General features: G+C 40.3%; 1 protein-coding gene and 1 long non-coding RNA gene across 4 annotated transcripts in view; one reads left to right on the top strand and one right to left on the bottom strand.

Moving 5' to 3' along the window:
• LOC137774916 (uncharacterized) overlaps positions 1-14994 on the bottom strand; it is a 156041-nt gene that overhangs the window by 112830 nt on the left and 28217 nt on the right. Inside the window, exon 2 of one of the 2 annotated variants that reach the window (XR_011075947.1) lies at positions 8533-8609. The exons of the other annotated variant lie outside the window; for it this stretch is intronic. This is a non-coding gene — a long non-coding RNA (uncharacterized lncRNA). The remainder of the gene's footprint in view (positions 1-8532; positions 8610-14994) is intronic. 2 annotated transcript variants of the gene reach the window in all.
• NANOG (Nanog homeobox) lies at positions 9330-13637 on the top strand. Of its 2 annotated transcripts, none has more exons than XM_068560410.1 (4): positions 9330-9480; positions 11627-11895; positions 12988-13070; positions 13262-13637. In XM_068560410.1, the coding sequence occupies exons 1-4, from the start codon at positions 9330-9332 to the stop codon at positions 13635-13637; spliced, it is 879 nt and encodes a 292-aa protein (XP_068416511.1). The 2 variants fall into 2 exon arrangements, with proteins under 2 accessions (XP_068416511.1, XP_068416510.1); XM_068560409.1 differs by having other exon boundaries at positions 12988-13074; positions 13221-13637.

Raw genomic sequence — 14994 nt, 5'->3', positions numbered from 1 at the left:
TAATGGAAAAGAACCTGAAAAAGAATATATATACAAATATGTGTAACTGAATCATTTTGCTGTACACCTGAAACTAACACAACATAGTAAATTAACTATATGTCAATAAAAAATGGTTAAAAAAAGAATACTTCCTTAAATTTGAATTCCTTTTTCAACATCCTGCTATTTGCCCTAGCTTTGACTTCTCTCTTTAGGTGAACTTATTTACTCCCAGGAGGCAGGAACCTCTTGTTCCCTCTTCCTCTCACCTCTTGATAATATTGGAGTACTCTGGTGTCCTGAAATATTCTAAGTACAATATTTAGATGCAGTATTGTTAGGGTTAACAGCTTTATTTCATCCCAACACCAGTCAACTAGAGGAACAGCTAAGGTGCTGGATTGTTTCCCTTATTCCACCCCCACCACCCCCACCAGCACCACCACCATCACCACCATCACCATCACCCTCCTCAAACTCCTCCACAATCGCCTACTTTTTAAACTTCTCCTTCCTCATTCTCTAACACCTACTGAGAAACTGGGAAGCTTATTCTCTTCTGGGCCAATAATATCACCTGGTTCCAGAGCAACTGTATACATTTGCTAAACTCTGGTAGACATTCCTAGAGGGTCCTCCCTTCCCTGGGGGCTAGACCTTACAGGGGTGAAAAAAAAAATCCATTTTTACTTGGGGTCAAGGATCCCCTGAGGGTAGGGTGGGGAAGGGAGTTATGCTGTGGTGTCAATAGTGTTGCACAGGGTCAGGATTCTGACAATTTGATTTGATGGTTTCCCCTTCGGAACTCGTCACTAGGAGACGTTAGAATTTGGAACTCGTCACTAGGAAACGTTAGAATTTGGGACACAGAATAATTTAGTCCTTGCATATCAAAAGCCTTTAGTTAGAGTAAGATCTGACGAATCCAAATCAGAATGACAAGGAAGAAATTTGTTTTGTTTTGTTTTTTGAGAGTTCTTGTAATTTTCCAATTTTCTGAATATCAGTGTTTTAGCCACTGGAGCTGATTTATTAACTTAATAAATATGCATTGAGATTTTTTTCCCTACTGCCAAGCATTGTATTCTAAACCAGTGCTCCTCAAATTTTAGAGCACACAAGAATCAGAGATTCTTAAAAGACAGATTCCTGGGCTCCACTCCCAGATTCTGATTCAGTAAATCTGGGGTAGCACCCAGCCCAAGAATTTGCATTTCTGACAAGCTCCCAGATGACACTGATGTGGTCAGAAAGCGGGACCATTCTTTGACTAGCATTGCACTAGTTTATAGTAACAAACCAGGCTCTCAAGGAGTTATTATTCCAGCCAGAATCCAAACACAAAAAAACTATCACTAAAGTGCAAAGTGACAGCTGCCGTGGGAGGAGTTCGGTACAGAAGAGAAGCACCTAAGTCACTGAAGGGAGACTATAGCAGGTGACACCTGATCTGAGTCTTGAAAGACTAAAAATGAACCAACCAAAGAGAGGGGAAAAAAGCATTCAGGACAGAAGGGTTTGCTTGGGTCGAGCAACTTGCCAAAGCTTGAAATTGGCTTGAGAGGCAGGCAGAGAGCAGGCTGTGAGCTTACTTAGAGAAGACTTAAGCAGAGGGATAATATGGTTGAACTGAAGGTAAATCATTCTGGAGCACAGTGGGTGCTCCGGAGTTAACCTGTGGAAGGTTAACTGGAGGTCTGCAGAGGTCTGGGCAACAGATGATGCCTGAATGAGGGTAAAGGGGGTGATACAGAACATCCAGGGGACAGACTGGTGAAGTGTTAGGAAATGAAATGATCATGACAGAGTTATTCTTAACTACATGAAGGTTCAGACGTTGGAAAAAGGAGTCAACGATGTGTCACATATTTTCCTGTTAGTTGAATCTTTTATGATAGTGTCTCATATATTTTCCTGTTAAGTGAATCTTTTATTGGACTTCCAAACTTGTACTCATGGCAAGGTCACTGAAACAAAATTGGACATGAGTAATTTACTTAAGCGGGATGATAGATACATTTTGAGGGTTTATCACATTGTCTACTAGGTAAGAAGCTTCTTTTGGGGGAAAAGAAAAGGTGTGTTTGTGCTCTTATAACAGGTGAAATAAGTGGAGAATATACTGCGTAATTCCATTTGTAATCTCTAAACCAGCAGTTTTGGTGGTTGTATGGTTCATTTTTACAACACAAGTAATTCAAGAGTAATCTCCCAGAGGAGCCAGAAGGATTATTTGTTGCAAATTAAAAGTCAGCTCTTTTCCAAGAGTTACAAGGTCATTGAATTCAGTTTAGGGAACCTGAGGCAAAGAGCATTGTTGTTTTTTAAGGGTTATTTTGAATATCACATTGAAGTGCAATTTAATATTTAAATGTTAGGAAATGGCTCCTACCCTCTATTTACTTACAAAGTCCTAGATCTTTTTAAACCCATTCCTTCATCAACAAACAATGATCAAGAGCATCTACTATTGCCTATTACTGTTCTATTAACAGTCCTTCTCAAACAACAGCTTGCCAAAGATTCACCTGGAGAACTTTTTAAACAAAAAGATTCCTAGTCACCCCTACCAGAGATTCCTATTCAGCAATTCTGAGGTAAAGCGCATCCGTTTATGTCCCTAACAACTCCCAAGAGATGCTGATGATGCTGGCCTATGGACCACACTCTTCTAGGGCTGGAAATACTATACTAAAAAAAAAACCAGACAAAAATGTAAATAACTGAGACTCTGGGTGGGCTCACGCCAAGGAGTACTTCCCAGAACTTCTGCTGCCAGTGTCCTTGTCCCCACGGTGAGCCACAGCCTCCCCCGGCCTCTGCAGGAGACCCTCCTCCAACACTAGCAGGGGACATGGGTTCGAGTCCTGGTCTGGGAAGATCTCACATGCCACAGAGCAGCTAAGCCCGTGCACCACAACTGCTGAGCCTCTGCTCTAGAGCCTGCATGCCACAACTACTGAAGCCCACGCATCTAGAGCCCGTGCTTCGCAACAAGAGAAGCCACCACAATGAGAAGCCCACGCACCGCAACAAAGAGTAGCCCCCGCTCACTGCAACTAAGAAAGCTGCGCGCGCAGCAATGAAGACCCAACGCAGCCAAAAATTAAATAAGTAAATAAATAAATAATATCTTTAAAAAAAAAAATACTGTCTCGACCACTGAGTGGAAAAAGGATGGCTCTTGACCATTGTAATTTTGCTTTGTTTTGTTTTATTGTAGCCTGAATTAGGTGACTTGGATACCTGGCAGGAAAATACCAATGCGTGGGAAGAAGAAGATGCGGCCTGGCAAGCCAAAGAAGTTCTGAGGCAGCAGAAGATAGCAGACAGAGAAAAGAGAGCAGCAGAACAACAAAGGAAGAAAATGGAAAAGGAAGCACAGCGGCTAATGAAGAAGGAACAAAACAAAATTGGTGTGAAACTTTCATAACAAAATGTCCTTCAGATGCATAGTGCCAGTGGGAGAAATGTGAGCTCCACAACCCAAGCAACATTTGTATGGAGCTAAGAGTATTTTCAGAATGCAAATACACTGCTTGATTTTAATGCATTCATCAGGCCATACAGGACACCAGGATTCTCTCTAAGTCCCTTGAACTCTTGGTGATTGAGACTCAAAGAACAAAAAAGACTTGTGAGACAATATTTTCTTCAACTTGTTCCAACTGTAAGACAATTGTTTGCTGTAGAAAAATTATTACAAATGGAATATATCAGTACCTCTTCAAGCTAGTGTTTCTAGCTAATTAAATGGGTGTAAATTTTATGGTGGGAAAGAACTCTGCTGCCTATAATGCTTTCCTTCAATGTGCATAATGATAAAATAAATAATTTTAAATATTAAAAAAAAAATTTAAATAACTGCCCTCACAGAATTTATATTTTAGTGGTAGTGGGAAATAGATGATGACAGATAGATAGAAGATAGATAGATAGATAGATAGATAGATAGATAGATAGATAGAAAGAATATACATTATGCAAGATGATAAGTACTATGAAGAAAAGTCAAGTGGAGGATAGGGAGGGGGAGACATAACTGAGAAGGGAACATTAAAGATTTAAAGGAAGGGCGAGATCAAGCTCGTTATAATTCTGGGGGAGGAACTGATCACAGGCAAAAGCCCTGATTCTGGAGGTTTCCTGGTTTGTTCCAGTATCAGGAGAGGGAGGCCAGTTTCATGAGGATGAGGGAGAACACAAGGACACAAGACAGAGGTCAAGTACAAGGCCAGAAGAGGGCTTCTGTAATGCAGTATATTGACTTGTTACTCTGAATGTGAGAAAACTAAAGGAGGACTGTGGGCAAAGGAATAGCTTCCTGTGACATGTCTTTAAAAAAAAAATCATTCAGGGCAATACGTGGAGACTAGATTATAGCCTGAAGGCTAGGGTGCAAACAGGAAGACTAGTTGGGAGGCTATTGGAATAATCCAAGCGATAGATGGTGGTTTGGGGAGGGCTGTAGCCTTGGAGATTCTTAGAAAAGGTCAAGTGCAGCTGGGGCTAGCACACATGCCAATGTGAGCTTACTCTTTTGCCAGAGGACGCAGGCAATTCAAGCCCCCAGCTCTCCTGTGACACAGGCAATAACAAAATAAATGCATGTTCTTTATAAGAAATAACCATTTCTCGCTACTCTGCTGATTTTCTATGCCCTAGTCCATGTGACGATCAAAAACTCTCTCAAACAGAGGAAAAAGGAAACATGGGGAGAAAAAAAAATTAAAAGAAAGAAGCAATTAGATTCTTCCATATTTTGATGGCATTAGTCAACAAAGAAGCCTCTAGGATTTTGCCCTGAGTGACTAGAAGGATGGAATTGTCATACACGGAGATGGAGAAGACCAGCGGCGGAGGCTGTGTAGAGAGAAACACTGAGAGTTTGGTTTGGGAAATATTAATTTTGTGATGCCTACTAGAAATTCAAGTGGAGATGTTAAGTAGGCAGTTGGATAGATAGAGACTTGAGTTTGGGAAATAGGTCTGGGGTAAAGACATACACGTGAAAGACAAAAGCCTATATTGATAGATGGTATTTAAAGTCATAAGATAGAATTCCCTGGCGGTCCAGTCCTCAGGACTCCGTGCTTTCACTGCCGAGGGCAAGGGTTCAATCCCTGGTCAGGGAACTAAGATCCTGCAAGCCTCGTGGCCAAATAAAATAAAATAAAATAAAGTCATAAGATAGGCTAAGATCACCAAGGTATTGAGTATAGGTAGAGGTTTGAGAACTAAACTTGGGTACACTCTAATTTTTAGATATAGGGGTGAGGAAGAACCAGAAAGGAGACAGAGAACCACCAGGTTAGTAAAAGGAACACCAGGAAAGTGTAAACTAATGAGAGGAAGAGATTTAATTCAAAACTTAGTTTTTTGGGTTTTCTTTTTTTTTTACTATTCCTGTGGTCACCTTTTACCTCTTAGGCTTCTCAACTCTAATTTCCAAGGACTTATTAAACATCTCCATCTGTATTTATTTATTTATTAAAAGCACAAAGCTCAAACATACTACATATCAGACACTGGGCTAGATGCTAATGAACGTGGCTACAACACAGACACAACAGTGCATTATATACAGCAAGAGCTCACTATAGATGAGTTCTGTCGTTTTCTCTCACAATTCCTTCCACTGCACCCTGCCTTCGAGCCATGTTAAGTGACAGTATTGAAACCCATCATTTTCTCTAATGCCTTTGCCCAAATTGTTCATTTTCCGGAATTCCCTTTCTTATCCTCTCAACATTTTTCTATCTAAGCTCAACTTAAGATCCTCCGAGAAGTCCTCCCTGGCTCCCTTCCCCTACTCCCATCTTCCTTGTTTATTCTCCCTTAGCATCTCTTGTATACCTCCTGGCATTGTTTGTTTGTTTGGTTGGTTGGTTTTCAATACTTATCGCACAGCATTGTAATTGTCTTTTTGGTCTATTTTGACTACCCTATGAAACTGTTAGCTCCTCAGAAGTAGAGATGACATTTATTTATTTTTTTCCTCTCAGGCACATGCTAGGCACTCTTTTACTATTAGTTGAACCAGCGACAAATAAATATTTCCTGGCCCATCAATGTTTGTTATATCACTAAAATATATACACACATGTGTATATGTATATCGACAAGAAACTGTTACTTATAGAATGGGTTTATTAGGTAGAGTGAAACAATGTAAAGAAGGGAGAAATAGGAGCAGAAACTTACACAAGAATTAAGCAAAAAGAAAACAAGTGAAGGCCTACCAGTCTGGGCATACTCAGGTAAACTCAAGTGGATAATGGGGTGAAGAGTAAAAGCAATGATCCATCAATAATAAATTCAATAATTCCACCAGTAATAAATCAACAATACATTTTATAATTCCACATGTTTGATGTATACCCCATGCCTGAGAACTGAGGGGCGGTGAAAGTCTGTGTTGATACTGGTGATGATTGCTAAGTCCCCCTTATCCTTGACAAATGCAGAGTTAGCAGGGCCCGCTCTCTTAAAAGACTGTGTGGCCCAAAGTGCATTTCTTATCCATAAATAAAGAGTAAATCATATCTGTAAAATGTTTCTCCTCTCTCCTAGTCAGCTTTTTTTTTTTCCTTTTTCTCAGATGCTGCTCTTAGAACAATAAAAGTTACAATCCTGACTTCACTGAATCACTTTTTGCAGTTGAGGCTCTGGACCCGAGCCCCCTATAACACAGCCCTCCTCCACCCACCCAGCGCACCCCAACAAACCCAGGGTCTCTGACAGCTTCCGAGGCATTCTCAGCCTTATTCAAATTGCTTTCCTGGACAAAGAATGCAGTAAGCCTGCCTTCCAGCCACCAGCCCCCTGCCCTTTGGTCTTTCTCTCCGGAGGCTCTTACCTTAGATACAATGGGGCCCAGGTAGGGGGATGGGGTGAATTCGTCTCAGGCTTTCATGCAAAGACTCCCATCAGCAAAGAACAAAACTTCTCATACCTGCAGTTTAGAGAGCTGCAGGCAAACCAAAGTATTTGGTGTCCTTGACTGCCCCCGTTTACCAAACAGTGCTGATTGAGAGCCAGGAAATCTAGTTTCCCTCCTTTTAAATTTATTTTCCCCATTTTATTGAGATGTAATTGACATACAGTGTTGTATTAGTTCAAAGTGTACAACGTAATCATTTGATATATATATATGTGTGCTGCAAAATCATCACCACAATCAGTTTATTTAACATCCACCACCTCACATTCTCACATTCCTTTTTTTTTTTTTTCTTTTTTGGCCACGCAGCGCAGCACGGCGTGAGGGATCTTAGTTCCCGGACCAGGGATGGAACCCGTACCCCTGCAGTGGGAGCACGGAGTCTTAACCACTGGACCTCCAGGGAAGTCCCTCACATTCCCTTTTTTAAAAAAATCATATTCTATTTCTAGTGAGACAGAGGCTATCTGCCTGAAGCACAATGTATTCCACCCACCCTCTCCTTGACTCCCCTCTTCCAAACTCTTTTTCCCCTCCAGAATGATGGTCTGAGAAGACAAAGAAAAGATTACATAGAATTTCATCCCCTTGTGTGGACCTGGCAATACTCCTGAGCTTGCAAGGTGGCATCTTTGAATTGTGAGCAAAAATCAGCTTACATGGGAGCAAAGCCCGTAGGTGGAGACCAGAGCAGCAGAGTGCATGGGAGGATTAGTCAAGAATTGTATCTTAGGAAAATATATAATTGGAATTTGCTAAGGGTTTACTTTTGGGGATAGGAGATTGGGAAAGAAGAAAAAAAATCTTAGAATTCCTGAATGTTGAATTTGGGAATGGGGAGGAAAATTGAAAACCGTAGATTGTTATACTTTTGTCCATAAATATGTTAGTGCTGGAACCCAATATTAAAAACTGTTCCTTTGGAAAACAAACCAAAAAAAAAAGAAGAAGAAGACGAGAATGAGGATGGAGTGGGGTTGAAGGGCCTGACAGGATTGCCAGGCCAGAGAAGGAAAAGCTAATTAAAGAAAGAGCCAGAGGGGAAAAAAGACAAGAAGATGATTGCTTGGGAAGGAGGAACAGACAGGAGGGCAAACACTGGTTCTAAAATGAACCTATCACATTTGCTCTGGCAAGTCCATTACAGGAATATCACCTGCCTAGAGAACGTTCTTTTTCTCCCTGTTTTCAATTGGGTTTGTTTACAGGTCAATAAATTTTATTATTTTACATCTAGGAATCCAGTAATGTCCCAGGTAAAATAAGAAGGTGGTGCTTTCATTCTATCACACAATGTTAGATTTCATGGTCTCTAGATTAAAATAAAAATCACAACAAAAAGGTAATTTCAAATTTAGAGGTCATGGATCCTGAAAGAACTTCTATTAACAGCCACGTTTGTAGATCACTGACATGTCAAATGTTACGAGTATTTAGCACTTTACTTTCCTTGATTCTTACAACACAGAGAAGGTACTTTTGCCCCTATTTATAGATGAGGAAACTGAGACTTATTAAAGTGGCTGAGCCAAGATTCTATCCAGTAATATGTGTATAAAAACAAATTTAAAATCCTCCATAGTAATGGTTTATGTATAATGACTAACCCGGCACCCAAGGTCCTAGGTCCGCAGGTCCTTTCCTCTGGCTTTTGTCCTGCTGAAAATACTTGCTTTTCTGAAAGCTAAAAAAACAAGAAAGAACTTAGGTGGGAGTTGAAAACAAGTACTATTTTTTAACCTCAACCGATGCCTTAACATTCAGTATGTGTTTTATTGTGACCTTGGAGTGAACCAAAGAGGAAAATGGAGCTTGTTGAAATTTCTGCCATAACGAGCCTGATTTTGAGACCCTAAGGGGTCTCAAGTCAAGGGAATTAATTGTCCTAGTGGGAATTTCAACCACCTTAGCTGGGCCCCAGGAACTGGAGGTGCATCTTTGATTTTAAAAGGTGGAAACAGGGTGAACCTAGAAGTACTTCATTGCTGGGTTTATTTTGTTTCCAGGTTCCGCGGTCCCAGTTTTCCAGTTCCCCACCCAGTCTAGGCTACTCAGCAGCTCTCTTTTGCATTACAATGGCCTTGGTGAGGCTGGCAGACAGGATTAACTCGGAATTCGCCAGGGTGTGTGTGGGCGTGGGGCTGCCAGGAGGGGCGGGTCGAAGTATGGTGGAGCCTTACTTATAAGTCTAGAGCCTCCACAAATTTTTTTGTCATTTTCCTACATTGGGCTGGTAGGCTTCTGTTATCACACAGGTGACTTCCCTTCATCCCATCTTTTAAATACTTTTACACCTGTAGATCTTCACCTTTCTCTAAGCTCTTCTACCTAGATTCTTAAGCCTGGACTTTTCCTACCATCTATCTAGCTCTTTGGTTTTCTCCCTCTCCTTCAATTCAACAACATGAGTGTGGACCCAGCTTGTCCCCAAAGCCTGCGTGGCCCCGAAGCATCCAATTCTAGGGAATCTTCACCAATGCCTGAGATTTATGGGCCTGAAGAAAATTATGTGTCCTTGCAAATGTCATCTGCTGAGACCCACGACATGGAGACTGGTAAGAAAATACTGAATCCTTGAGAGGCTAAGTTCCTTCAGGGAAAGGGAAAGAAGGAAAGAGGGTAAGGGTTATCTGTTTCCCTCTTGAGCCCATCAATATAAGGAGGTGTCATTATCTATTAATCCTCTCGACACCTCTTTTTCAACTGTAACTTGATGGGGTCATGCCCTTTCCCCAATGTTCCGGGCGATAAGAGCTGTGGACGGAGAGACGCGGGACACGGGACTCAGCCATTCAGCTGTACACGGTGTATTTGAGAGCTTACGTGTGTAGGCACTGTGGAAACGCAAATGTGATGTGATAAACTGATGTGTAAATCTTAACATATATGAAACGCACCTTTTGGAAATGTTTTACCTTTCTACTACAGTAGCGGTTGGCTCTTCCCCTAACCTCTGGATGTGTGGACATTATTGGGCAGCTGAGTTTGTAAGCACCTGCTATGCTCAAGTCTCCTAAATCCCGAGGAAGTGTTCACCCCATTTTATGGTGGATGATTCCAAAAGGGTTTAATACGCTGACAGTCAAAGTGGCGAGAGCTCAGATTTGAAATCCAGTTTGGCTTTGAATTCTATACTCTTAATATTTAGGCTTCTAATTGGTAATTTTGGGTGTGAGAGGTGCTCGGGATATTGTAAAGCCGGCACAAACTTTTTTGGAAATCAGTTTGGCGGTAGTTGTTAGAAATAAAAAGGTAGACCAGCCTTTACCCAGGGATGCTATTTTTAACATTTATGGCATAAAATAGCTTAAAATCTGTTTACATTTATGATTACAACCATAGAAGTAAGTTGTGGAGAAAGGAATAAGTAAACAAAATAACTTATATTTGACTGTTGGATTTTAATGTTACCCTGTTTTTCCAAATTTTGTGTTAATGTCCTTTTATAATTTCAAATGTTGAAAATACAGCTACAGCGCTGGATTGTGAGGTAAACAGCTCGGGAATGAGCAATAGACATGTCCTCCTAGCAAGCCAAGTGCAAGTGTGCACAGATAATTTTTAAGACATGCTCCACTTCTAGTCATTAGTTGAGGACTTTCCTTCTTAGATCTACTTGTGAAATTGTGAATTTTTTTGCCTTTTAAAGCCTGTCCATTTATTCCACGACTTAGGGTAGAATTGGAGTTAAGCACTGGGAATACTCTCTGTGCAAATAAATCTAAGTAATACAGGAAATAAATTTTTAGTTACAAAGTCAATAATATATGCCAGGCCCTGTGCTAGACAATTTTTTATATGTTACCTCATTTGGTTTTTAAATTTTTTATTTCTGTTACCTCATTTTAATCAGTGAAAGAAACTCCATGAGGTATACCGTACAACACGGGAAATATGACAAGTATTTTATAATAACTATAAATGAAGTATAACCCTGAAAAATTGTAAATCACTATATTTGTACACCTGTATTTATATAATATTGTACAGCAACTATACTTCAGTCAAAAAAACCCCAAAAAAACCTATGATTAGCTTAGCCCAACTGCCAAAACAAAGAAACAAAAAAACCATGAGGGAGGAATAATTTTGGAGATGAAATCACAAAGTCTGGGTTGAAACAGGAGCTTTATCAGAATTCACATTTCCTGATAGTCCTGGTATTAAGACCAGGCAGCAAACTTGATTTTACAGGGTCCTCAGAACCTGGATCATCTGTTTCAAAATTAAGTACGTGGGAGTTCCCTGGTGGTCTAGTGGTTAGGATTCATCGCTTTCACTGCCGTGGCCCAGGTTCAATCCCTGGTCAGGGAACTGAGATTTCCCCCAAGCCACACGGCTCCACCAAAAAATATTAAGTAGGTGATGATTAAGGTACATAAAGGAAGTTATGGAAGGACACAAAGGTGGGAGTCAAATGATGATTCTGACCTTTGAGAACAGTCAGGGTGTGGGCTCCTGAGCTTTGATTGGCAGAAAGAAGAGGTTTGAGCCCCCCTCCGCTTCCCAGCAATACATGATATTAGCCATGTCCATGACATGCAAAATGGCATTTGCGCAAAGGTTAGCAAAGTGTTCAGGATTGCTTAAAAATAAAGCTATTACTTATTATCTAGCTCTGAGGACTTTAATGGTGCTTTGAAAACAATAAACTTTCAATATTTGAAGTTTTAGAGAAAAGTGTCATTTTGTTCCCAACAGTCTCTCCTCTTCCTTCCTTCTCCATGGATCTGCTTATTCAGGACAGTCCTGATTCTTCCACAAGCCCCAGAGTAAAACTACTGGCCACGGCTGCAGACAAGAGCACAGAGAAGAAGGAAGAGAAGGTCCTGATCAAGAAACAGAAGACCAGAACCGTGTTCTCTCAGACGCAGCTGTGTGTGCTCAATGACAGATTTCAGAGGCAGAAATACCTCAGCCTCCAGCAAATGCAAGAACTTTCCAACATCCTGAACCTTAGCTACAAACAGGTATGGTTGTTTTCTTGTTTGATACAACAAGAAATAAGAAACAAGGTTAATTTCTATGTACCCTGTTTATGCACCCCTACAAACAAGTTAACTTTTAATATGAAAATGGAACTTTTTGTAATGTGTTTTGTGGCAATGTGTCAATTTTTTTGGACATTATTTTCTTTATATTCTTTTCCATTACGGTTTATCACAGGATATTGAGTATAGTTCCCTGTGCTATACAGTAGGACCTTGTTTATCCATCCTACATGAAACAGTTTACATCTGCTAATCCCAAACTCCCAGTCCTTCCCTCCCCCACCCCCTCCCCCAATGTGTCATAATTTATTTAACCACTTCCCTTGTTGCACAAACCAAAATTGTGAAAATGTTTCCAGTTTTCCTTAAAAAAAGGAAGACTATACCCCCCCTATCTTCCAAGTTAGGAGAGTCCCTAGCCAACACTTGTTCTCATTAAAATTAAAATTGTATGTTTTGTTTCTATCTGTTAATCATTTTTCATATATTTATTGGCCATTTTATTCAGTTACTGGCGCCATACTTGGAAAGTCCTGTTCCATGATCTTATTTTATATATATATATTCTTCTACCTCTCTGATCTCATTCTCTAACTACAAACCATCTGCAAAGTTTAGTTTATTCTGTGCTGCAATATAATTTGATATTTTCTAAATAGCTGTCCTTGTGGTATGTTTCATAATTCCTGAATTAAAATACCATTATCACATTAAATGTAAATGTGCTTATATGGAGGTGGGCTTTTTATTGCAAACAAATTACCTTTAACTGTGACTAATGGGTAGACATTTAAACATGAACTTCCTAGTTAGTAGCAGACTTGTGGTGTGTTCTGTTCTATCTGGTTAGGTTTATTAAACAAAGTAGCCCACTGACCTGAGGGGCTCGAAATTCATCCAGAGATTGAAGGGTTTAAGAAAGGACTCTAGAAGTTAAAATTTTGTTCCGAGTTTGAGATAGTTGTAGCTATCGGAAAAAGCAAACAAACAAACAAAAACTTAATATTCTTTGATCCCAGTACATCCTGCATTACTAGTATTTTGTGTTTTCCTGTTACCTTTTCCCTGCAGGTTAAGACCTGGTTCCAGAACCAGAGAATGAAATGTAAGAGGTGGCAGAAAAACAACTGGCCGAGGAATAGCAACACTGTGACTCAGGTAACAGGAAACTTATTTTTCTGCTCTTTCCTAACAAGGACTTTTTAGACAGATTTGTATCCATTGCTGAAGCATGCAATCCCTACTTCAGACAATTCTGATTTTCCTTGTACCTTTTCAGTTAATCCATCCTTCTCTTTCAAAAGGGCCCAGCAACTACAGAATACCCGGGCTTCTATTCCTACCACCAAGGATGCCTGGCGAACTCTTCCGGAAACCTGCCCATGTGGGGTAACCAGACCTGGAATAACCCAACTTGGAGCAACCAGAGCTGGAATAGTCAGTCCTGGAGCAACCACCCTTGGAACAATCAGACCTGGTGCCCCCAAGCCTGGAATAACCAGACTTGGAACAATCAATTCAACAACTATGTTGAGGAATTCCTGCAGCCCCAGACCCAGTTCCAGCAAAATTCTCCTGTCAGTGACTTGGAGGCCACCTTGGAAACTGCCGGCGAAAGCTATAACATAATACAGCAAACTGCTAAGTATTTCAATTCCCAACAGCAAATCATGGATTTATTCCCAAATTACTCTCTGAACATACAGCCTGAAGATTTGTAACGATGGCTGTATTATTCAATCTCCATTTGAGCCGTGACAGTATTACTTCCCTAGAATTTTTCTTTTACAATTACGTATCTCTCTGCCTTGATAAGCTGCTTTTCCTTCTGCCTTTTGTGTCAATTTGGGGGTGTATGATTGGTGTCTAATCAAAGAGGTTTCAGAAGCATTGGCTTCTACGGACAACATGATAAAAGATGACTGGCGGCTATAGATAACTAGGTTATAATACTATTTTTTGGATATCTTTAGGATCTAGAACCTAACCTCAATAGGGAGCAAAAGTACAAAGATGTGTGATGAAGGATTATTATTCATATTTTCTGGGATGGGGAGGCTTTACTTGTTAAGAGCCTCAGTTGTTAAGGTGAAGGGTTAAGCTACAATGTGCTAAACTGATTTCCTCTACCCCTTTTTGCTATTTTACTACAACCCCTAATTTTTTCCACCACTCTAGTATTTGTAGAAAGATGTTTTGATTTGTCCACATCATAATACTACCAGTTGGCTGGTTCGTTTATAAGTACCAATAAATAAAAATATTACCCATTTTACATTTAGTTGTCTCTCCCCTGATTTCACCCAGTGATTCAATGAGTAAAAATCTGACTAAACATGGGAATATTTTTTGATATGGGGGGAAGAAGTTAATCTTCTAGCCATCTGGGAGACTACTATCTTAGAAGTGAGTAAAGGAAAGGTAACCAAATATACAATACTAGATGACTAATTAAACCTGAACAAACTTATTTCCTCCTCGTGTGTGTAATGTTGAAACAATAAAATTTGTGGTTGTTTGCAGTTAAAGAAGAGTGCCACATCTGGAAGATCAGGAGCAAAGAAGTGATAAACAAGAGTTCTTAGGTTTGTAAAGAGGCTAAATAAAGGGCAGCCAGGGGCGAGGCAAATAATGGAAGGTAGAGGGCGCTGAGGGAGGAGGGGGAAAGGTGGACGAATTAGAATCTCCCCCTGTAACTCACATATGAAAGGTTCTGTGACTGCTCTTCTACCAGAAAAAGCTATGTTGAAATAGGCTTTCTTTTTTTTTTGGCTGCGCCAGGTCTTAGTTGCGGAACGTGGGATCTTCGTTGCAGCAGGCGGGCTCCTTAGTTGTGGCATGCTTGCAAGAGATCTAGTTCCCCAACCAGGGATCGAACCCCGGGCCCCCTGCAGTGGAAGCGCTGTGTCCTACCCACTGGACCGCCAGGGAAGTCCCGAAATAAGCTTATTTTTATTTTTATTTTATTTTATTTTATTTCCGAAATAAGCTTATTTTTAAATGACAGCTTTTATTTTTTAGGACACTGTTTAAATGTGTAGACCAGCTACAAAGCACAGGTTTTTTGTTTTGTTTCGT

The sequence above is a fragment of the Eschrichtius robustus genome, chromosome 13, assembly GCF_028021215.1.
Source record: "Eschrichtius robustus isolate mEscRob2 chromosome 13, mEscRob2.pri, whole genome shotgun sequence".
In the NCBI taxonomy this organism is placed as follows: Eukaryota; Metazoa; Chordata; class Mammalia; order Artiodactyla; family Eschrichtiidae; genus Eschrichtius; species Eschrichtius robustus.
Note: the sequence above shows the minus strand (reverse complement) of the source record. Positions and strands in the feature narration are given on the sequence as shown.